The sequence below is a fragment of the Panthera pardus genome, unplaced genomic scaffold, assembly GCF_024362965.1.
Source record: "Panthera pardus isolate Hobbes unplaced genomic scaffold, ASM2436296v1 HiC_scaffold_10, whole genome shotgun sequence".
Classification (NCBI taxonomy): Eukaryota; Metazoa; Chordata; class Mammalia; order Carnivora; family Felidae; genus Panthera; species Panthera pardus.
In genome coordinates, this window is record NW_026526655.1 from 29,531,397 (window position 1) to 29,555,711 (window position 24,315).

The 24,315-nt window shown below is 40.5% G+C and overlaps 1 protein-coding gene across 7 annotated transcripts in view; it reads right to left on the reverse strand.

The window, feature by feature from the left end:
- ADAM23 (ADAM metallopeptidase domain 23) overlaps positions 1 to 24,315 on the reverse strand; it is a 202,991-nt gene that overhangs the window by 131,421 nt on the left and 47,255 nt on the right. For all 7 annotated transcript variants that reach the window (XM_053905584.1, XM_019446240.2, XM_053905593.1 and 4 more), the window contains exon 3: positions 20,821 to 20,897. In XM_053905584.1, coding sequence (XP_053761559.1) covers positions 20,821 to 20,897 — 77 coding nt within the window. The remainder of the gene's footprint in view (positions 1 to 20,820; positions 20,898 to 24,315) is intronic.

The following is a 24,315-nucleotide window of genomic DNA, read 5'->3' on the forward strand; positions in this document are numbered from 1 at the left end:
GAAGGTAAAATTCAAGTGAAAGTAGCCTGCTTCCCTGGACATGTAAACATGGGTTCCAGACTGTAACTGACAGAGTGAAGGCCAGAGAGTGGGGACATGGGAATATTGAGGAGCATGACAGCTTATATTTTGAGCAGGTGGAGGAGTCCTGGAGAAAGACTCCTACACTTAGGTTCTCCTCCACCCAAGAAAAACACCAACCACTTGCTGAACCTCGGGAACAGAGGCTTAAGACCACCACATTTTATTTTTCAGTCGAAGTCACTGTTTGCGTCTCCACCCCGTTCCCTCTTTACCCCCCACCCCCCCACCATCAGCCTGCCTTTTTCAGAGTCAGCACGTGGTAACTAATTCCTTCCCATAAGCGCTTTCCTCTGCAAAACTTGCTCAAATATGACGAAGGATAACGATGAACATAAAGATGGCCGTTTGTCTGTAGAGACTGCAGTGTTAAGAAATAATGTGTGGCTTATCTAGAGTCTTGATAAGGCATTCCAAGGGGTCTGGTGGCCTCTGAGCGGCATGTGTTAATGCGGGGGGAAAGAAATGATGCGGTCTTGTGAGAGAACTTTAAACCTTGAAGTCTATCCCTTCTTAATGTAATGGTCCACTGAATGTCAACACAGAACTGAACTGAGGCTAGACCTTCCTAGGAATCAATGTGAATCTGAGTTACCCCAGAGACACCAAACTTTCTCTCACGGAGAGGAAAAACTGGATGGAAACCTGGATTTCCTTACAGCTAGATGGAGCTGCCTCTTCAGAGAAGCCATGCAGCTCTAGAGTTAATATGTTGATTAAATCCCAGGCTACCACTAACTAGACATGTGATCTCCACATGCAAGGTCTAATAATCTGTGCCTTGGTTTTATCATCTTGGTTCATCATCTCTTGGGTTGTTGTGAAGAGTAAATGAGTACATTCACATAAGGTTTTCTGAAACGTGGCCCACACTAGAAGTTCTCAATATGTCCATTATTATTGTCATTTTGCTTGAACCCCAAGTTTTGCTGACCTTGTCTGTCTGAGTTAAAATTGTTATCCTTCTGCTGATAGCTTTGGAGGTGAAAACCAGATCTAAACCACTGTTATTAGAAGCCTTAGGTTCCAAATGTGTTCCCACCTGCAAACTTAATAGCTGGTAAGTTTGACAGCCCTTTTTGCTCTGCAAGCCTGTCTACCAGTTCAGGAGAGAAAACCTCATGGGAATCAAGTCCGGTATTTCATACCTCAAAATCTAGACTCTCAGTCCCAGAATCCTCATCCAGTTTCTGATACACTCACTCTTCCTTCTACTTAATCTTTACTATTTAAATAACTTAAAAGATTTATTACAGAGTATACAGTTTAATAATTCCAAGCACATAATCTATTGTTGCATACGTGAGAGCCCTCCAGGCAACACATTCCTTACTGAGAAAGGAAAATGTTCAGAACTATGAGCTGAAAATCCTGGGTTCTAGGACTCCACATGTACCAGGGTCACCTTGGGCAAAAGAGACTATTACTAAATTTCAGGGTCTTCATCTGTAAATGGTAAAATTTCGTGCAAACTTTATGACTCTATAAATTACAGAGTACGTACCAAGCTGACAGCTATGCTTCTAAAGATATTCTGTTATAAAGTAAAATAATACCCCTTATTCTCCAGACCTCAGATTGCTGATCCTCTTAGCCACCTGGAAATTAGCCAGCATCCAGGACACAAGGGAAAGGGCTCATTGAGTCTTTGAAATCATTATTTTAAAGGCAGAGCAACTCTTACTCTTGGCTAGAGACTTTATTCAAGGTTATTAACTCCTGATTTACCTAAAATGATAATAATTTCTGTTATTCCTTATTCTAGCTATAACATATTAAAAACTAAAAGAGCTGGAATGACGCAGCAGGTTCAATAGGAGCCAAAATTACAGCCCACAGCACGAAAACAGCCGCAATGCCTATTACACTGCAGGTCAAGCAAGCAAACAGCAACCGGGCATATTAAAACAAAAAGTGAAATTACACCTAATACATATTCTACCAAAGAAACAGAAAAATACCTAACCCACTTTGGAAGGATTCTTTCAAAAACAACTCATTTTTTTTTTAAGTTTAGCATATCTTCAAACCCCGCTTAATGTGGAACAATCCATGCCTCAGCAACCTCGTATCTTCGACGTTTCGTAATATCAGACCTTTAAAACTAGTCTTTTGTAGGCTTTAGGTGATGGGAAAAGATAGGTCGAAATTTACATAGTGTCGGGATCCACAATTGTGTAGGGAAGCCATGATCATTTTGAGTTGTTTTTAAATAGAACCTTACTACAGTTTTCAATTAAGTGCTTCCGTGAATAGAAAAACAGAAAACAAGAGACTGTTTAGAAATCCTTATACCAGCCAAGACCAGGATCGCTTTATGACAGAACACTGGCAAGAGATCGTGAAGAGTCAGGAGGTAGGAAGTGCACTTTGTGGAAGGAACTGAACACCTCGTAAGGGTCTGTTCTACGTTCCAGTTTTTCCCACTCTGCACCTCGGCTAGTTCTCCTGTCAATCTCAGTTTTGGGTTTAATAAACTGAGGCTCAGAGTGGTGCCATTATTCCCCAAGTGGCTGAATCAGAATGCAAATCAAAACATTTAGCTGTCACCTAATGCACACTCTCCGCCACGTCACACTACTTACTCTCTCATCACCCAAATACTGACTGCACCTCTACCTTGTGTCCAGCAACGTGCTAGGTGCTCATGAACCACGTATTCCTTTGTCCCTCTTAGTATTCTCACCTCTCACCCTACAAACTGTTCTTATTCCACAGTTACCAAGGGCTCTCTTGGCATACGGTATAATCCTTGGCTTTAAATAAATATGAATCCAATTCTTTAAAGTGAATATGCTTCTCCTTTGTAATCATGCAAACTTTACAAGTTCACACCACGACAACATCGGACAATACAGTGCACTAGAAGGATAAAATTCCATTACCTCAGGCTCATGGTGGCCTCGCCAAATTAACGCAATCCCAAGAGAACCAATTTCTACTGAAGGAGATGCTACTTCATCTTATAAGGTTTAATATTATATTTCTGAAATCACTAACCAATAAAAATAAGCAATAGCTTCCCAACATACAAAAAATAACTATGCCTAGAGGGAAAAAAAAATCACTCGGCCCAGCCTACAAATGAATGGGATTTAAACACTCTACTGAGCACCAAGAGTAGACTATCACAGACTTTCTGTAGGGCAATCCAGCTATACTACATTAAATTATATATACACCAGCAGTCCTGCTCCTGGGTATATGCCCCTGAGAAATTCTTACACAGGCAATGCATCCACAGGTCCGTTACCATATGGCTACGGTTGTAGAGAGCCAAAGGGAAATCTAGATTTCGTGCCCTGGGGAAATGGAAGAGAGTTAGACACTCTCCATGGATACTCTCCAACAGTTACATACAAGCACAGATTTTTTAAACATGGTGTTGAGTAGAGATTTGTAGTATAACACTATTTATAAAATAAAATTAAATGCCCACAAAACTATAATATCTATGTTTATAAGAACACATACAAATAAAAGACCATGTTAAACATTTTAGGATGGGGTGGGGAGTATAAGAAGGGGCCTGGAGATAGACAAGATTGAAAACTTTCAACAATATTGGGCCATATCCAGGCCAATGATGTAATGTGCCATGAATGAGAAAGATGATTAGTGGTCTGAATGTTTGTGCACAGCAGCCCTTAGCACCTGAAGTTTATGTGCAAATCAAAATCATATCTGTCATAATCATCAAAACATGCTGTTTCTGAGCACTTGATTTCTTTTCTACTATTCTTCAAAGTCAATGGAAAATACTGATTTTTACCACGAGTATTTGATGTACATAGTAAAGATTCAATAAACAGCACGTTATTGAAAAAAAACACATGCATTCAAAAAATACTTAATTCATAAACACAGAAGAAATGCTTTTGCTGGCTCACAGATAACACAGGAGAAAATAACTATTTATGAAATGTCTTTCTTTAAATTCATCAGAAGGTGGCCTATTTTTGAGTGAAGACAATGGCCAAAAACTTAGCCAATTTAAAGTGTACACACTTAAACTCAAAGTGTCTGCTGTGTGCATATATAAAGAATATTCTATCAGATTTGGGTGGTAGATGTGTTAAGAATAATAAATATAACAAATATATTTTATATTTTGGATATTAACCCCTTCTGGAATATATTATTTACAAATAACTTCTCCCATTCAGTGGACTTTTTATTTTGTTGATGGTTTCCTTCACTGTGCAAAAGCTTTTTATTTTCATGTAGTCCCCAATAGTTTAGTTTTGCCTTTGTTAAGAGTACACTATCATGATGAGCACTGAGTAATGTATAGAATTGATGAATTACTATATTTAACACCTGAAACTAACATAATACCATATGTTAATTACACTGGAATTTAAAAATGTACATTTAAAAAATGACAATAAAAGAATACACAAAAGTATCGTATTTCATACCAATGGTAAAAGATGATTTTTCTATATACCACCATCACTCTCCAAAATAAGGCAAAGGAAGTCAGTGTGTTTTGATATTATTCTCCCCAATATGATCAAATAAGATGGAGATTAATTTGGACATCCAATTTGATTTCTGAAATAGCCTAATATTATCTCCAAAGAAAACACTAAAAACATTTTTAAATTACTACATTTTAATTTTACCCAGAATACTAAAATATATTATCATATTTCAATGCGATTTTAGGGAAAAAAAAAACTAAATTATACCTAATACATTGGGTTTTATATCTACTAATGGGTAGTTAGTTATTAAATGTTCTCTTAATAGACTGCATTACATTCAGTTCATCTGTAAAACACATAGAGGCAGAAAAATCTGGCAGTTCAACCTGAGATTGCTTTCACCTTGTAGAAAGTTCTTCCAGATTTGAAAATACCATTTTTTAGGCTGCAAAAGCCTCCTGCTGTTTAATAGTACTGAGCACTGGCAGGGAGAAACTATAAATAACTTCTTACATGCTTAAAAAATAATACTTCTCAAGTATTAGAAAAATTCTTTTTATAACTTTCCAATCTTTTCTTCTTGGAAGATGATCTGTATTCTTATTTCATATTCTAGGGGAACACCTACGAACATAATCTTAGCTATTTTGAAGGGACAAGAGCAATCTCACAAACCAATTTCTAGAAAACTGCTGATAATTGAATGAAGTAGACTAATATTCGGTCTTTATGATTGAGAGGCTTTTAAGTACAAAATCTGAAACTGGGAGGTAAAAAATTACAGAAAGTTAGAAAAAAAGGGCTTCATAAGGCAGCCACAGACTAAGAATCAGCCACCTCAGGTCTGGAGGTGTTCTGGAACACACTAGAAGACCACTCAGTAGGGTAAGAAGAGATGTGAAAATCAGCTAGGGGGTTACACTGAATGAGTCTTAACGCATCTAAGCCTGCTCTATCATGATTCAAAGGGAATTCAAAAAGAAGCTGTAAGCTGTTCTTGGAAACAGGAACCAAATACACAAATATACCTGTAATCATTTTCATTCAGAAGTCACAAGTAGAGCCTTTGTAAATCCTTCCGATTTCAAAGTGGAGATTGAAAAATAGCACACTTCAGCCAAGTCAACAGAGGCAGGAAGCCCACCCAACTCTACTTTAATACAAGAAACAAGACCTTTCAAAAGGACATTATGTTATTTATTTTTTTGTTTCAAGTTTTTATTTAAATTCTAGTTGGTTAACATACAGTGTAATATCAGTTTCAGGAGTAGAATTTAGTGATTCATCACTTACATATAACACCCAGTGCTCATCACAACACGTATCCTCCTTTTTTTTTTTTTTTTTTAATTTTTTTTTTTTTCAACGTTTATTTATTTTTGGGACAGAGAGAGACAGAGCATGAACGGGGGAGGGACAGAGAGAGAGGGAGACACAGAATCGGAAACAGGCTCCAGGCTCTGAGCCATCAGCCCAGAGCCTGATGCGGGGCTCGAACTCACGGACCGTGAGATCGTGACCTGGCTGAAGTCGGACGCTTAACTGACTGCGCCACCCAGGCGCCCCTACACGTATCCTCCTTAATACCCGCCACCCATCTAGCCCATCCCCCACCCACCTCCCTCCATCAACCCTCAGTTTGTTCTCTATAGTTAAGAGTCTGTTTTACGGTTTGCCTCTCTCTCTCCTTTTCCCCCTATGTCCATCAACTGATGAATAGATAAAGAAGTTGTGATTGGAATATTACTCAGCCTAAAAACGAACGCAATCTTGCCATTTGCAACAACGTGAATAGGTACAGAGCATGTATCATGCTAAGCGAAATAAGTCAGTGAGAGAAAGACAAATACCGTATGATTTCACTCTTACGTGGAATTTAAGAATCAAAAGGACATTTATATCTGAAGAAACTGAATTATATTTGAAGACCCTGAAGAACACCAGAATAGAAAATATTCTGTAATTCAATCCAACTCTCAAAACACAATTTGGACCATGCTTTCTTCAAATATTAAGAAAACATCCTTATTTAAAAAATAAATAAATAAAAGCATGAGGCTGCGACATTCAAAGTGAGACATTCAAACTGAGAAGTGGAAGATGACAGAGTCAATGGATGGAAACGCAAGGCTCCCGTCCCAGGTGGAGGTGGATGACAGCAGATTCAGCTCAAAGACACACACACTTATGTTCTTGGACTTCTCTCATGCCAAGGACAAAGCAAAGACAAGGCTGACCCTCTGGATCAGGAAGGAAAAGAGAAGGGCTTCAATGCTACTCTAGAAAAAGCATTGCTACAGTGCTGTTAGTTCAATTATACTGAGAAAAACATTTTGATTCCAGGGCCTGTATCATCCACCGCCGTGGCAGAGCTAAGTCTTTATAACATAAAAGGTCTTGTTTCCTTACGAAAGGCCAGTTTTCATGAATGTGCCACTATCGTCCATCATCATGTCTAATCACCCACATACCTGTGCTGAACACTTGCTAGGTAACACCTAAGGATTAGTGGGGTTTTGTACTTTGAGAGCCATGTCATTTAATTATTACTTACCAGGAAGTGGACCTCAAAGACGAGCCAAAAAATATTGGTTCTCTTCTGGCTTTCTATACAGCTTTGCTCTAGGACAATGGGTACAACATTATGAGCTGCTCTGCACTGACATTAGTATCTCCAAGCTGATATAACCAGGCATTAAGCAAACCTTCCTCACTGGGACTTACAGGAAGAAAATAGAATTTCCTGCATAGAAAACACACACACACACACACACACACACACACACACACACACACACACAATTTTTTTAAAACAAGTTATGCAGTTTTTAATCATAAAGAGCACTTCCGAACATCATATCTTGAGGAGAGCGATCAAGTCAGAACAAGGGAAATGCAGTATGGGCATTTTGTTGATGGTGCCGAGTGCAGGAACGCTTGCCTCCCTTAATCCACAGACCTGAAAACCCTGCCTCAAACTGCTTTCATAAAAAAGAATATCCAATAATGTCGCGCAGTTGGTTCATTTTTTTTTACAGTTCTCCAAGTCGAAAGGACACAAAGTTGGATGAAAAGGCAGATATATTATTTACTTCTCAAAGCACTGCTGTCACTAAATGTTTACATTCAGTCATGAGCACATTAACGATCGCTTAGGAACAGAGTTAACTAAACTTCCTAATGAGAAAAGGGCACATATGTATTTTTAACGTCGGTAAAATATCAGTACTTCATTTTTACACCTCAGAAAACTACCACTGGCTACAACGCTGTACCAGGTACAGATACTAGCAAGGAAAAGATTCAAAATAACTACCCTGTATTAACAGCCCATCACTCATATGTATCCAGTGAAGAACATTCCCTATCAAAAACATTGACTCACCAGTAAGAATGAGCGCTCAAAAGAGTTCCTGCCCCACCCGCCCCCATCCAAAAGTATTATCTACTGATCCCTGAATTATTCCTTCCTCAAAATTCAGCTTCAGTACCTCTTCCTCTGTGCAGCTTTCCCTAATCTCACCTAAATTATGAGCTCCTTAAAGAAGCTGCATCTTATTCTGCTTTGTTTCCCCCTAAACTAGCGTCGTGCAGAGAGACAGAGCGAGGATGGCCAAGCGCTAGAAGTCACATAAAGAAACCCTTTACCATCATCTGAATAGCTTTAAAGAGCAAGGCATCTCCTTAGGGTCAAGTACCAGGTCAGGCTGTGCTTAATGCATAAATACTAACAGTAACGAGGAAGAGGCTCAGACACAATTAAGTCTCTAAGAAATTCTAGGGATTTATAAGAGACATAGTCTTGTCCTTATGCTGTGAAATCTTTCTTGTCACATAGTTTAGTCTGATTTATTGCACGTGTGAAGTCATTTGGGCAAAAAATAAAGGAAGAAGAAATGGCATGTGCACTCTACAATGTGTTAGAGATTTTCTGCCTCTTATTTGAAAAATATTCCTACAAGAAAGATAAATATAGTTTTCATTTTAAAAATATCTTAATTGAAATAAGGACTTGAAACTTTTTGCAGAAAGGGTCTTATGGAAAAGCCTATACTGGTTTGTTTTTACACATAACCAAATGATAAAGCACGTGTATATCATCATGGAAGATGAATTAGAACGGATTGTTTAAAGAGATCACTTTTATAAACAAATCATAATAAATGATAGGATTCTAATATTGGGGATTCTAATATTACAATTAATTTTAAAAGATTAGGGAAAACGACTGTAAATGATGACGCCAGTCTACGAATCATCAAAAACAATGGTTGTAGAAATAACACAATTCTTACTGGCGGCAGATGATAGCCAAGAATCTTAATGAGCCCTTTTATCTGATGTCAAGCAGTTACTTTATATAAATCTCTACAATAATAAGAGAAAATTTTAGTAGAATTATTGCTTAGCATTAGATTTATACAAGGCAGAGTAGTATTGGAAGTAAAGCAAGATGTAAAAGACAAGTGATGCAAAATTTATTCATCCTTGGTTCATCTTTATAGAACTTTTCACACATAACTTCAGTGGGATTCCTTCATCACTGAAAAGTGTCTCAGCTCTCAAAGGCTGTGACAGTGGGCAATCCTGAGTTCTGATCCTGGCTCTGTCGCTTACTGGCTGTGTGATTTTGTGAATTTCGCCAACCCTGCCTTTTCTTTCACTCCATACTTCACCTCTCTTACTTACCTTCTTCAGGCTCTCACGCTCTAACCCTCAAACCTTTGTCTGGCCAACTCTGAAGTTTTACATCTGAGCTTAGACATTTACTTCCCTATCTCCTCCCACCCCTCCTATGTGTGATAAAAGCATCCTTTATTTCTCCCACCATGGTACATCCCAGACTGTCATTTAAATGGCTGTAGATTTCTTTCTCCTCCATTGTTCCATTGGCTTCATGAGGGAAGGATTTCTCTCTGGTGGCTTTAACAGTGTCTGGCACTTAACAGGTACTAAATAAACACTTCTGGAATAAGAAGTGCTTGGAATGGTTCAGTAAAGGTTTCAATCCATGGAAATCTACTGATCAATCCACTGAGGCTGGAAAGAACTTCATGCACTTGGCTGGCACAGAGTGTCAAAACAAAACATCCATCTAAGTGTAACGTTTCTGATCATTCACAAAACCGTGGTTGCAGACTTTAACCATTATGCTACCTAATGTCCTACCAGTATCAGAGCGAAAGGGATAAATTCCTCTTTGACAGGAAAATGTTTATATCTCCAGACAGACAAACTTCTTTTATCAGATAATGGTAATTACATATGCCAGTATGTGGCTTTTCTCACCTGTCAGAAAAGTAAGATCTAAATTCAATAACTACCATAATTAACTCATCACAGATGCTTGGTATCATCTAATCCTCAATGCTTTCCAATTTTTTGTCAAGATTAACTTCTGCTGCAATTTTTATAAATTTATCTGTCTTCAAAATACCAAGAAATGGGGGTGCCTGTCTTGCTCTTGGTGGTGGAACGTGCAACTCCTGATCTCAGGGTGCTGAGTTCAAGCCCTACATTAGGTATAGAGCCTACTTTAAAAAAAAATTAAAAAAATTAAAAAGACAAAGAAGTGGTCTGAAGAATGAACCAAGTTCAAGTTTTACTTCCCCACATTGCATTAGGGTGGATACCTGCAAAGGGTCTTTTTTAATCCATTAGTTAAGACATGGTCTCTTAATTCACTAGATATCTTCTATTTCCTAGATTAAATAAGCAGTGCATTGTGATTCCATGGACAATTAGAGCCCTTTGATTTTGCTAGAAATTCTTAGATGACTTTTTTTTTCTCTGTGGTTCTAGAGACGATAGCCACAGATTTCTCCTTTCTGGACAATCTTGGAACTTAGAGCCTAAACCTAGCTTCTATGGCCCTTCTGATTTTCTCAGTCTGGTGTTTAACTTCCCTGGGTCCCATCACCCATAACAATTACTGTCGACAGGCAAGAGGGCATGGGGTAAGGAAGTCTCATAATTACTACAGTTAGAGGGCAAACATCCATTGTCCTTCACTACCCAAGAGTTATACTAAATCATGTCTACCTATGGAAATAAAGAATCAGTACATAAATGCCAGTGGTTTCATTGGGATTTCATTTTTAATGTTTCTGCTATTATTATGTTTGACTGTGGAAGTCAGTGTCAAACCATTTTGAAAGTAGGTCAGATACACACCCTAAAAAAGAGAACTAGAACCTATTAATATGTAGGCAATACTTATATTATTATACATTTTTCAAGAGTTTCTGGACCTGATCTACCAGCATAAAGATGGGTCATCAAAGCAAATGATAGTTATAACATCCAAAGCACCCAATATAGGGTTGACTCTCCAACGAGAAATGCCTAAGGGAGATTTGATAGGTCCTCACCTAATCAGAGAAAATACAGCAAAAAGAGGAGTCACCCAGCACTATAGAATCAAAATGTTTGGAGCCAGACAGGAAAGGATGCCTTAAAGGCAGGATGCACCTGGGTGACTCAGTCAGGTAAGCATCTGACTCTTGATTTCAACTAGGGTCATGATCTCACAGTTCATGAGTTCGAGGCCCGCACTGGGCTCCTCACTGACAGTGCTGAGCATGCTTGGGATTCTCTCTCACACTTTCTCGTTCTCTCTCAAAATAAATAAATAAGCCTTATTTTTAAAAAAGGGGGGGGTGGGGGGGAGAATACCCCACAGCACCTCATTCCCCACAGCACTGGAAACTTTAGTATACTCTAGGGCCTCTAGGACATATGAAAATCAATATTCACCTACATCATATTGCACATGACATAGTGGCAATCGATACTTATGACAACTTTGGGGAATCTCTGCCTCTCAAGCTTCCTTACCATCACAGAAACTCTTTCAAAGCTACCAAAATAATTTAACCTTTCCTTTTCTATAAATGCAAAAGAGACCATAATCTCTCAAAACAGCACTTGGAAATTATAGGATTATTAGCTATGAGAGACTTCCCGTTCAACAAACAGCAACATTTAATGCTGAATGTCTCACTACAATAAGTAAGCAATAAATGCATTAGGATGTATATCAATTTGCTAGGGCTACCATAGCAAAGTACCACACCTGGTGGCTTAAACAACAGGAACTTATTTCCTCCTGGTCCTGAAGGTTAGAAGCCCAAGATCAAGGTGTGGGCAGAACTGGCTTCTTCTGAGGTCTCTCTGCTTGGCTTGCAGGCGGCCACCTTCTCACTGTCGTCACATGGTATTTCCTCTGTGCACACATAGGTCTGTGTCCAAATTTCTTCTTCTTATAAGGACATTGGTCATATTGCGTTAGGGCCTACCTTAAAGACTTCATTTCAACTTAATTACTTCTTTAAAGTCCTTTTCTCCAAATCTGGTCACATTCTGAGGCACTGGGGGTTAGGACTTCAACACAGGAATTTTGGAGGAAGACAGTTCAGCCCACAACAGATGGCATGCTCAACAAACAGGATTATTTTAAATCCTATTGGAGAATTGTGTGTTTTCTTTATATTGTTAAAAACTGACTAAAATAGTTCAATTCTTTTTTCCCCACTTTATGTGAACAGATGAGCAATCGTTAGAATTATGCCCAGCTTGCTTGTAATTTGATAGTCCAGTGTTGTGATCAAAGCAGACACAGAAGACTCAAGACTAAGGGCCCATGCTTAGTCCCAACATGTGACTGAATCTTACCAGGCCTCAAGTTGCTCAGCTGGAAAATGGGAATAATCACATCTTCCTCACAGGGTTCTAAAGGAATTTGAATAGGAGAAAATGGGTAAAGGGCTTAGCATTCAGTCTGTCACCATCATGGCCACTGTAGTAGAAAGGCTTCCTTCTGCAGACCTTGAAAATTAGGAAATAGAGCATTTAGCCTATGAGTTAGCAGACTGATGAACAGAAAGTAGGACAGGAGTGGGGGGCTAGCACTGGCACACTTGGCCCAGCCGATCTCGGTTCAGAAGTCCTGCAAATTTACAAGCCAAGATGGAAGACCGTAACAGCTCGTCTCGGCTAGAGTACAGGCCGTCTGCTGTACCCTCTTCTCCAGCCACAGTTCCTAACTCCTGGTCCTACTCACTCGCAGAAGGCAAATGGCACAGGAGGAGGCCTCTCTCTGCTCCCCACGTTCCTTGTTACAAACCAAATTGAAGTTCGTATCTCCAAATCTGCAGAGTTGAAAGAGACTAAATTTCCCACTTAGAATCCAATGAGTCCAAACAAGGAGATCGCCTTCCATCTGCTCCTTGACACTTCCAGCTTCGTTGAGTGATGGGTTCACCAGTCCTCACTCCCTCCCAACAGGAATCTGGTGCTTTCCTACTCCCACACCTTTACTCCGCCACCTTCCTGCATGCAATGAGATTTTCTCCCTCCCACATCTTCCCAAGTGAAAAGCATGTGTCGCAGACTCTGCCCTGTCCCACCCGTGGGCCCTCAGCAGCCACGTCAACACATGGCAGGAAGCTGATTGGGAAGACCTAGGTTCCTGGCCTCTGGGCATTTTTCTGTCTCCAAGAGGAGGCAGCAGAAGTACTCACGAGTTATTGCCCCCAGAACCAGCCCTCGACCAACAACAGACTGGCAGTTGGTGGACAAAACCCCAGCTTCCTCATCACTCAGTTGGATGACATTCTGAAGAAGAATCCACCCAACGCCCAAGGTTCCTCAGCAGGAATGAGCCCCAGTGGGAAATCGCATTTTTTTCGGCTTCCTTTCTCTTCCACGTCTCACTTCCTTACACCCTGAAGGTATTTCCTGGAATCCTTACCTCAGGGTCTACCACCAAAGCCAAGATAGCATCCTTTAAGATGAACACCAGATCCCACCTTCCACATAAAACCTTCCCTCAGCATCTAGCCCTCACAAGTCACTTCCTATCATATTTTAAGACTATTTGTATATGTTTTCATCTCATTTTTTTTACTGTGGGTTCCTGTGAAGAATTCTTTTGCAGACCTCTGAATTCCGTGGGTCCCTCAGCACAGTATCTTATGCAAAAAAGATACTCAATAAATGTTTGTTTGTTGACTAAATGAAGACTACATTGGTCATAATAACCAGCACAAAAGTCAGGCTCTTGATTTAACCTAACCGAAACTACATCAGTGTGGCTGTTTTCTTCCTTCAAAAGCATTGTATGAACTACTTTTCATGAGCAAATTACTGTGCATATATTTCTTTAAATCAGCATTTTCTAGATATTCATCTTAAATCAAACACCCCTGATTCAAAAACAAAACAAAACAAAAACAACAACAAAGAAACAAAGACCTTTTCCTAAATGCAGAACTACCGTACTGAACACATTACTTTGACCCTTTCATGCTGCCTCTACTTGCCACTCCTTGGAGTAGATCCCTTCCCACGTGGTGACACTAAGACTGCTTCAATCATCTGTGCCCTGGCACTACCCCCACTCTCCCGCATGCACTCATCAGTAAGCACCTCAAACCCCATTCCTGGGTGAAGAGAAACATCACTATGACTCAATGCAATGACCTCCACGTAGAAGGTCTGTGTACCTCTCTCAACTAGGCATGCTACACTGATTTTCCTTTTCTGAGATTCCTGGTGGCCCAATGTCAAATGTCACCACTATGTACATATGTATCCCAAGGCCCAATCTTGATATGATCCAGGTCTAGCAGTGTCTTCTCCAGTGTTTGTTGGAGGTTACAGAGGCTTAACCTTTGTTGGGGGGCCAATCACCATTCCATGTCCCAGCCAACAGAATATGTACACAAAAGGATAGGGCCATATATAGGACAAAGGTTAGCCCCCACACACAATTTTCCTAATAGGTGCCATTGAAGAATGTGGCTGGAACCTTAGACAAAGCAGCTTTCCAGGGAGCCCACAGAGGTAAACTGATTCAGCCCAGCTACCCAGTTTCACACAGAAGAGCTACAATAATAAGTACCTGAATATGTGCTCTGACTGCAGAGTAGAATCTAGAAGAACCAAGGGATTCCCCACCTCACCCAGGAACAGATGTTAGTGTGAGAAGCCCTCAAAGCCCAGTTCCATTATTTTAGATAAAGCAACCCTACCTATTAGTACCTAGATTATGGCCCAATGGATGTCAGGTTCTGACCAACCATACTCATCACTTTGAGTGCATATCAACCACAGGCCAGCCATCTCTAATTTCTTCTTCAGTCCCCTTTCAGCAGGGAGAAGATCATACAGTACACTACCCTCCTTTCATTTACAAAATCAGAAAAAAATACTGACTGACATTGAAGTGGACCTGTCCTGTTCTCATTAGATCAGAAGCTTGATGAGATCAATGAATCTTTTCTTCACTGCTGAATCCCCCAACATAAAGAGAGATGGGGGCTCTCTGGTGTCTCTTCTTATAAGAACACTAATCCTATCAGATCAAGGATCCACCCTACAACCTCATTTAACATTACCTCCTTAGAGGCTCTATTTCCAAATACAGTCATATTGGGGGTTAAGACTTCAACATAGGAATTTTAGAGAGACAAATTTCAGTCCACAGCATTAACACACCCTTCCAATTAGCAGACATGTATAAATACCACACATTATTATCTCATTTAATCCTTATAACAACCTACAGCTTAAGAAGGAAACTAAAGCTTAAAAAGTTAAGAATATATCCATATGATGGCATATTATTTAATACAACATAGAGGAACCTTAAAAACATTATGCTAAGCAAAAGACGCCAATTGCAAAAAGCTACAAGTTGCATAAATCCATTTATATGAAATGCCCAGAATAGGCAAATCCAGAGACAAAAAGTAGATGAGTGGTTGCCAAGGGCTTGGGGAAGAGGGGAATGGGAAACGTGCAGGGTCTCTGCAGAACAACAAAAATGTTCTTCAGTTAGATGGTGATGTAATTGCATACGTCGCGAATATAACAAAAACCACTGAATGGTACACTTTAAAGAAGTAAATTTTATGGCATGTAAGTTATATCTCAAACTGTTATTAAAACAAAGAAACTTGGGGTACCAGGTGGCTCATTCATTAAGCATCTGACTTCAGCTCAGGTCATGATCTCGTGGTTCATGAGTCTGATCTCCACGTCAGGCTCTGCACTGACAGTGCAGAGTCTAGCTGGGATTCCCTCTCTCTTTGCCCCTCCCCCACTTGCATGTGCTCTCTCTTTCTCTCTCTCTCTCTCAAAATAAATAAACCTTAAAAAAAAACTGCTGTGAAAAAAAAAATGGAGCCCCTGGGTGGCTCAGTTGGTTAAGCATCTGACTCTTGGTTTCTGCTCAAATCATGATCTCATGGTTTGTGAGTTCGAACCCTGCACCAGGCTCTATGCTGACAATGTGAAGCCTGCTTGGGATTTTCTGTTTCCCTCTCTCTCTCTGCCCTTCCCCTGTTCTCTCTCTCTTTCTGTCTCTCAAAATAAATAAATAAACATTAAAAAAACAAAAACAAAACAAAAAACAAAGAAAATTGCCCAAGGTCACATGGCTAGTAAATGATAGTCCCCAGATTCAAACCCGTGTCTATATGATTCCAGAACTGTGATCTCAACCATTATGCAGCTCTGGTCACTCTTACTCCCTATAAACAATTATTGAACATACCAGCAAATCTAATTGATAGGTAATACGGACTTTGGCATGATTCCAATCACACGTATGGAGGAGACAATCACTGGACTCTAGGACTTCCAAGGATCAATACACGTTAAGCATTCAATCTGGTAAGCTTTTTAAAACATTCTTAACTTGGAAAAAGTTATTCTAGAAGAAAAACAAAACAAAATTGAAAAAGGAAGTATCCTAAAAGGATAATGACCAAAAGTCCTCTGAGGCCACAACTAGGATTCTTGGCTAAATGAAATGTAACTCCAGTAGTGTGACATCCATGCTTGCTGCCCTCCGATAGCTTCCCATCAAACACATCTCCACAGATGACGGCCCTTCACGATTTGGCTTCATGGCTTCCTCTCTGACCTCATCTCCTCAGTCTACCCCCACTGCACTTACTGCCCCCACTGTCCTCAGCCTTCCAGCTTCGGTGGTGGCTCATCTTTGACGATCAGGTTTCAGCTCACTGTTCCTCCTCTGACAGACCTTCTGGCTTCTGTGACATCCAAATCATGTTGGCCACCCCTACCTGCAGTCCCCGTGATCACATGTGATCTAGCTTTATTTAGTGAACAAAGCTCCATGGCCGGAAGCAGGGACCCCGCCCATCCTATTCTCAGCGGCTTCAGCACCCACAGGAGTCCCAGGCAGACAACAGATGCTTGCTCGACACTTGCTGAACAAACCAATAAAACACACATCTCTGCCACGAGATGCCTCAGTAAGCCAAGGCCTCGCTTTTTCAATCTATAAAAGCACAGACTCAAAAACACTCTCCTCTCAGGAACCCACATTGGGGTAGTCTTCACAAGCTGGCAGTCCAGGCCCGATGAGCTCATTCACCACTTAGATTCTGCGGCCACCACTTTGATTAGTTTATGTTGATATCTTTACGCTTTTATTCCTTCCCCGAGCCCATGAACTTGCCACGTACCTTTTCCCTTTTCCATGCTCCGACACTTCAAATTGTTGTAAGTAGTGTGGTGATGACCACTCCATGGTGGAAATGGAGATCCCTCCTTCCTCAAAAGCTCTTCTGATTCCTCCATGACTGATCAAAAAATTCTCTTTAATTTATTCTAACATGAATCACACTTTTTAGTTAATCCCAGCCATTGAAAGTCATTTAAATTAGCGACCCACCTTGGCCTGCACACGTCATACCCTGACACAATTCCCTCGCATCTCTAAGTCATACCCATAGCGCATACTCAAAGCTGCATCAGAAGGCTCGAGACTCTGCACGGGGGAGATACTGCACGAGTACAGCTCTCATGGCCTCCCTCCCACTGATTTACTTTTCCCCGTATAAAGAGACCTCCAGTTATTCCCAGTCCAGTCCCGAAGCCTCCTCCTGACATCATTTCCCTCCTTGGCCAGGCTGGATCTTGGTACTTAACTACCCAAGTTATTGACCAGCATTCAAAGAGCTGTGCTTCCACTCTTCCTCACCTGTGCTACCACCAGAAAATCTGAACCCTGATCCATGCTACAATCTGCCTCCCCTCCTACCCTCACATGCTGCAATGATGCAGCACCCCAGGTTAAGGAAAACAAAACAGAACACCATCGGGAAGAACGACTCAAAGATTGACACGTAACACATGATTGATATCTAATGACAATCGCTCACACATTCTTTAACATGACCTTGGTAAGCTTCCTCACCCATTCCTCCCAGCGATGAGCCTAAATTTTTGTCATTTTCCTCAAGCCCAACCCACCCCTCCTCTCTATCCCAATTCCTACGGCAGATAATGCTGTCCCCAAGAAGGAACTCTCCAGAGAGGCATTTTCTGAATGTCACCCCTTCACCTGCAAACCAATCTCTACCTGCACATGCCCATAAGTTGGGAATGAACTGTCCCTCCTGGTTCACAACTACACGCTGCCCTTGTGCTACTGGTCTCACTCCCTTTTGTCCTCACTCAGATCTGGCTCCATAAATTATCTCCTGTCTCTTCTGTATCTTTACCTCTCCCTCTTTCCAGCTCCATTGCTCAGCCTATCAACTTGCTGTGTTACCCCTACCAGCCCGTCCCTTGATCCCAGTGTCTTCGTCTAGCCACTGCTCTCGTTCTCTTTTCCTCTCACCCAGACCTCCTCGGTGGGCCCTTGCTGTCCCCACATCACCTCCTCTCAGTCCTTTCCAGCCAGTCGTAACCTAGCTTCTGCCCCCAAAGCTTCACTGAAACTACTGTCTTCAGACCAGTGAATACTTAATGGATAAATACAGAGGGTAATCTTGGCTCCTTATCTCATTAGATCCTTTTCATGTAAGGCTATAAATCACATCTTCCTGTTCTGAAACTCTCAATTTAATCATTGTCCCGATTCTCCCCCCATTTCTCTGAACACTCACTCTCTGTCCCTTCGTGGATTCCTCTTCCTCTCCTCAACTCTTAACTGTCTTTCCAGCTTATGTTCTCATTCTACCTACCTTCCCTGGGCAATCTCATTCACAACCATGCTTGTCATTAACATTATATGGAAATAACTCTCTACTATCTCCAGCCCCCATCTCTTCCCTGAGCTTCAGATTGTTATTTCCGCCTACCTCCTAGGCATGGCCCCATATATGTCCCAAACCTTTCAAATAAATTATGTCTATTCTGATTTCAGATCCTTTTCACCATTTAAAGAGTTGTTCCCTGTGCTGCCCATTTCTGCTGGATACCTTCCACCTAGCTATCTGATCAAGGCACCTATTAACTTTAACTCTTCTTTCTGCCTTGTCATCCATATCAAAGCAATCCTGATGATTTTTATCAACTGAAGATTTCTTGAGAGCATTCCCTCTCCATGCCTCTGGGCACTTCTTAAGAACAGAACTTCAGTTTATTCCCTTACTTTATTTTTCAGACTCTAGAGGATAACAGCCAAGCTCTTAAGCATGACAGACGAGATCTTGCATGAGTTGAGCTGTCCCTGGGCCTACCTATTCTGACTCATCTCCCTCTGCCTCAACCTTGTAATTTACCATGAAGTTCAATAAAAGTCTCATGCTTCCTTAACATGCCCCACAGCTGCATGTGCCTGGCTCCTTAGCACACACTAAGAATTGTCTAGACACAATTTTCCATTTCCTCTTCCTCTCCTATCCCTCTCCCCAACAACTCTCCTCCTCACTAGCACCTGTCTTAGAAGATTCAGCTCAACTGTCACCATTTCCAGGATGCCTTTCCACACTGTTCCCGCCTGAAGAGCTGCCTTTTTGGTGCTACCACAGAACTCCACGTTTATCTCTAGCACAGCAAATTTCACACTCTTCTAAAATTGTGTATTTACCTATCAACATTTCTGGACTAAACAAGAAGCTCCTCAAGGCAAGGGCCACTCACAGTAGGTGCTCAACTTGGTTACTCTGCATGTTAAATATTACTGGTAAATGATTTTCTCATGTGTTTTCAGATCTCTAAGTCCACTGGAGACTTCTTCAGTCATTCGATTGGGAGGCTCTGTCGTGGCCGTGACGTTTTAATGTTCAAAATACATGGCAATGTCAGTTGCTATGACCACCCTTCAGTTTGGAATGACAGTCTCCATTGCAGTAAGAGTTAAAGGGACAGAGGACCTTAAACAAACTAAAATTAGCCATGCTTCGCTACTCAACACAGTCTAAGATTTGGCAAGACAAATCTCCTAGGCAGGGACAGTGCTGACACAGCGGGGTGAAAAGGCACTCAACCAATGCTCAGCAGACTCAAAGAAGAAAACCTGCAACAGCTTTACCACTGGAAACTGAGTTCTGCTGATTCATTCTGACTTAAAGCTGCAACAAAACTTGAGTAAGGAACACCCAAGCTGACTCTGCATTTTATTTTTTTTTTTTTTTCTGCCAAGCTCACAGAATTTGGCATATAAGAAATCTAATAGTTGTTCTATATATTCCTTTGCAATTTCTCAGATATTGACTGCGGCTGCCTACATTACAGTGTCTGATGGCCTTATGTGGTACCTTTCTGGCAAAGATTCAGTTCTGGTCAAGATACTGAGGAGAATTTAAAATACTCACTGGAGCTCCTGGTTCCCTCAGCTGAAGAGAACCATACAGGAAATCTCCTTCACCCAAGAAAGGCTCACTGCTAGCTCAATTAGAGGCTGAAGAGGCCTGCTTCAGTAAATAGCGCTTGCTCATGCTTTGTACAAAGATATCTGTACAATTGGTTCCAACTTGGGAAACGGCATTTAAATATCAACATAAACACAAGCTCAGAGAAAAACTGGGTGGATTTTCATCAGGACCAATCTCTAAAAACCTGTATTAGAGAAAATTACAAAGGAAGAACCTTCTCAAAATAGGTATCGCAAGTCATGATTTTCTTTGTTCTTCATACAGAAGTCATGTGAATTGCATAATGAAAAGTAAAATGGAAATTTCTAGACTGAAGTCTAATTATACTTGAGTCAGTAATTCATCATGTTTCCTATATATAGTAATGACCATAGTTAACACTGATTAACTAGCATTACTTCAAAGACTTATTCCATTTAAAATCATAATATGTAAGTACTCTACTGGAGATATTTAACAAGTTAGATGTTAAATGCCTTCTCTTTCAGGAAAAGAAAAAAAGACAGACTTCACTTCAGACTTTTATATTTTTCTTTAAGTGCAATATGACAGAGTCAGCTAAAAAATATCAATTGCTTCAACAACAGACACTATTTTAACTAAACCATTATCATGAAGTAAAGTTTTATTGCACTTGCTTCTTAACAGGATTATAACCAAACACTTACTTGTTCAGTGTGAGGTCAAGAATGAATTTGGAGCCAAAGGCTTCAATCTGGAAGCTTGCCTGGGCCAGATGGACAGCCTATGGATTCAAAGAGACAGAAACAAACTTAGCTTACCTTCCTGTCTTTAAAGCTGATTAGATTGGTAGCAATGATATTAAATAAGAAAAACATTTTTATGGATTGATGCACTTCTTTATGGATCCCTGTGTAACAATCCATTTCTTTAAAAGGATACTAGGTGCATTGTCATGGCTTTACTTGGAAGACATAAACACCTGTGTAGCACGGAACTAATAAAAGACAATCGGTCCTTTAAAATGAACCCACTGTGATCAAAATCAAGAGCATATTCAGCTGGACTTTCAAAGTGACTGCGATGAATTATGCAAAAGTCTGACTAATTAAGGCTGGATTTCAGCCTATTTTGCGCACAAAGCTAACCAATTCTTTCTGCACACCTAAGTGAAAACTCATGTCAGCACTCTGTTCTTCATCAGATACTGGAACTTTCTATAAATGATCTATCAGCAGAATGTGGCAGTAAAATGTGAACCCACAACCTTTTAACTTCAGAAAGCACTTAGACCCATGCCCCTTATGAACCCTCAGAGTGTATGTCCCCCTGAAAAAGTCACACATTTACAAATACTGTCATTACTAGAGCACCTGGATGGCTCAGTGGGCTGAACGTCCAAATCTTGGTTTCGGCTCAGGTCACGATCTCACAGTTCATGAGATTGAGCCCGAAGTCAGGCTCTGCGCTGACAGTGAGAAGCCTGCTTGGGATTCTCTCTCTCCCTCTTTCTCTGCCCCTCCCCTGATGGTATGCATGTTCTCTCTCTCAAAAAAAAAAAAAATAATAAATAAATACACCTAAAGAAAAAAGAACAAATACTGTCGTTACTGTGCCTTAACTCAAAATACAACAATAATCCCATCGAAACAGAAGTCATATGTAGTAGGTGTTAAAGATTAGTTTAGCTCACAGAATTATCTCGAAAAATGTAAGTTAACAGATCAATGGAGTTTTGTTAAAGTCTTACCCAAGATAAAATTCCCCTCTATCCTTCCATCAAGAAAAAAAAATTTTTTAAAGACAAGAATAAATGCAACATCTATACTCCCTTCCCTTCCCTTCCCTTCCCTGCTCGAAAACATCCTTCCTACAAACTCCATTCTTCAGGCACGGTGGTGTCACAAACCATCTGTGAAGTGCTACCTGCATGGCAACCAGACACTGCATCCTCCTGCTCTGGTACTTTCCCCTCCTCCCCTCCCCGACCCCTCCCGGCAATACCACCCATGCTCCTCTCTGTCTTCATCCTACCCTACTCATCCTTCAAGGGCAGCCCAACTGCATTACTTTCCACGAAGCCCTCCTTCACACGCAGGTTGGAAGTGAACCCTTCATCCTCAGGGCTCCAGGAACACTTCATCTGCTTCTACTCTGCACCATGATGTGGGCTCACTTTCCATCCCAGCCTGGACAACTTGTATCACAAGGGTATTGCAAACAGTTGGAGATTAATGGCCCTTCCTCAAAACATATGAACTTCTAAGCCAAATATTTATTGTCAGGACTATTTTGCCACGCCAAACCCATAAAATACTATAAACCATAACTTCTACTTCCAGTCAAGCACAACTGCTAACCGCATAATCACTACAATAATCAAAACATAGGGTGCCTAAGTGGCTCAATCGGTTAAGCATCCGTCCAACTTCAGCTCGGGTCATGATCTCACAGTTCGTGAGTTCAAGCCCTGCATTGGGCTCTGTGCTGACAGCTCAGAGCCTGGAGCCTGCTTTGGATTCTGTGTTTTCCTCTCTCTCTGCCCCTCCCCGACTCATGCTTGCACTCTCTCTCTCTCTCTCTCTCAAAAATAAATAAATATTTAAAAAATTAAAAATAATAATCAAAACATGAAATAAAAATGAAATTAATAAGTATTAAATTTGAAATACAAAGCAATGAGAAACAAGGAGCCCAAATACCTAACACCTTGGCACAACTCGCCAAACCCCCAACAACCATGCAGAATACGGTCATCATATTTGATTCGGGCTCTTCCTGCATCCAGATGACTACATGACAGAGAAAGAAATTCCTGTCTTGTTAACTGAGGTCTCGGTCATCTACATCAGAACCTTCATCTCCTGACATAAATACCATATTCTTCTTATTCTAAATTCATTCTGTGTCTTGAAGCATTAATTTTTGCATGAAGATTTTGATGAATAATGCATACAAGGGAAATTTTTTCATTTCTGGGTCCCAAAAGTTTAAAGGAAAAAAACAACTTTCTTCTTGAGAATAAGATAGGCTCTTAATACATGCACCCCAATGTTTACAGCAGCATTATCAACAATAGCCAAAGTATGGAAAGAGCCCAAATGTCCATCAACTAATGAACGGATAAAAAAGATGTGGTTTATATATACAATGGAATACTACTTGGCAAACAAAAAGAATGAAATCTTGCCATTTGCAACAGCATGGATGCAACTAGAGTGTATTATGCTAAGTGAAATAAGTCAGAGAAAGACAAATATCATGTGATTTCACTCATATGTGGAATTTAAGATACAAAACATATGAACATAAGGGAAGGGAAGCAAAAATAATATAAAGACAGAGAGGGAGGGGCGTCCGTGTCGCTCAGTCGGTTAAGCCTCCGACTTCAACTCAGGTCATGATTTCATGGCTCCTGAGTTCGAGCCCAGCGTCGGGCTCTATGCTGACAGCTCGGAGCCTGGGGCCTGCTTTGGATTCTGTGTCTCCCTCTTTCTCTGCCCTTCTCCCACTCGTGCTCTGACTGTCTCTCTCAAAAATAAATAAACATTAAAAAAATTTTTCTTTTAAAAAAAACAGAGAGGGAGGCAAACCATAAGAGACTTTTAAATACAAAGAACAAACTGAGTGTTGCTCCAGGGGAGGTGATTGGGGGATGGGCTAAATGGGCAAGGGGAATTAAGGAGGACCCTTTTTGGGATGAGCACTGGGTGTTATAAGTAAGTGATGAATCATTAAATTCTATTCCTGAAATCACTATTACACTATATGTTAACTAAGTTGGATTTAAATTTACAAAAAGATAGGCCCTTAAGCATATTTTCTATTAAGAATATTAAATAGAGAGAAGAGTTCATTAATGCCACCCTGGCCTAAAAAGGGTGATAAATTACTGCCTTAAGCAACTTAAAAGAACCTGACATTAACCACTGAAAGGCTCATCTTACAGCAAATAAGCAACGAGACAAGTACAAACCCCAACAGAAGCCTGTTGTACGATAAGGTAGCTGGTAATAACTGCTTACCCCATTTTATAGCCTTGTTGGGAGTTCTAGGATTAAATAAACTTATACTGAGTCAATGTGATAAGATTCAGTTTAACAGAATTTAATGAAAGAGCGGGCAAATAACATCACTATTGGGATTTTCCTTTTTTTTTTTTTTTTATTCATTCACTCTCCACACAGGTGTTAAGTCTCACT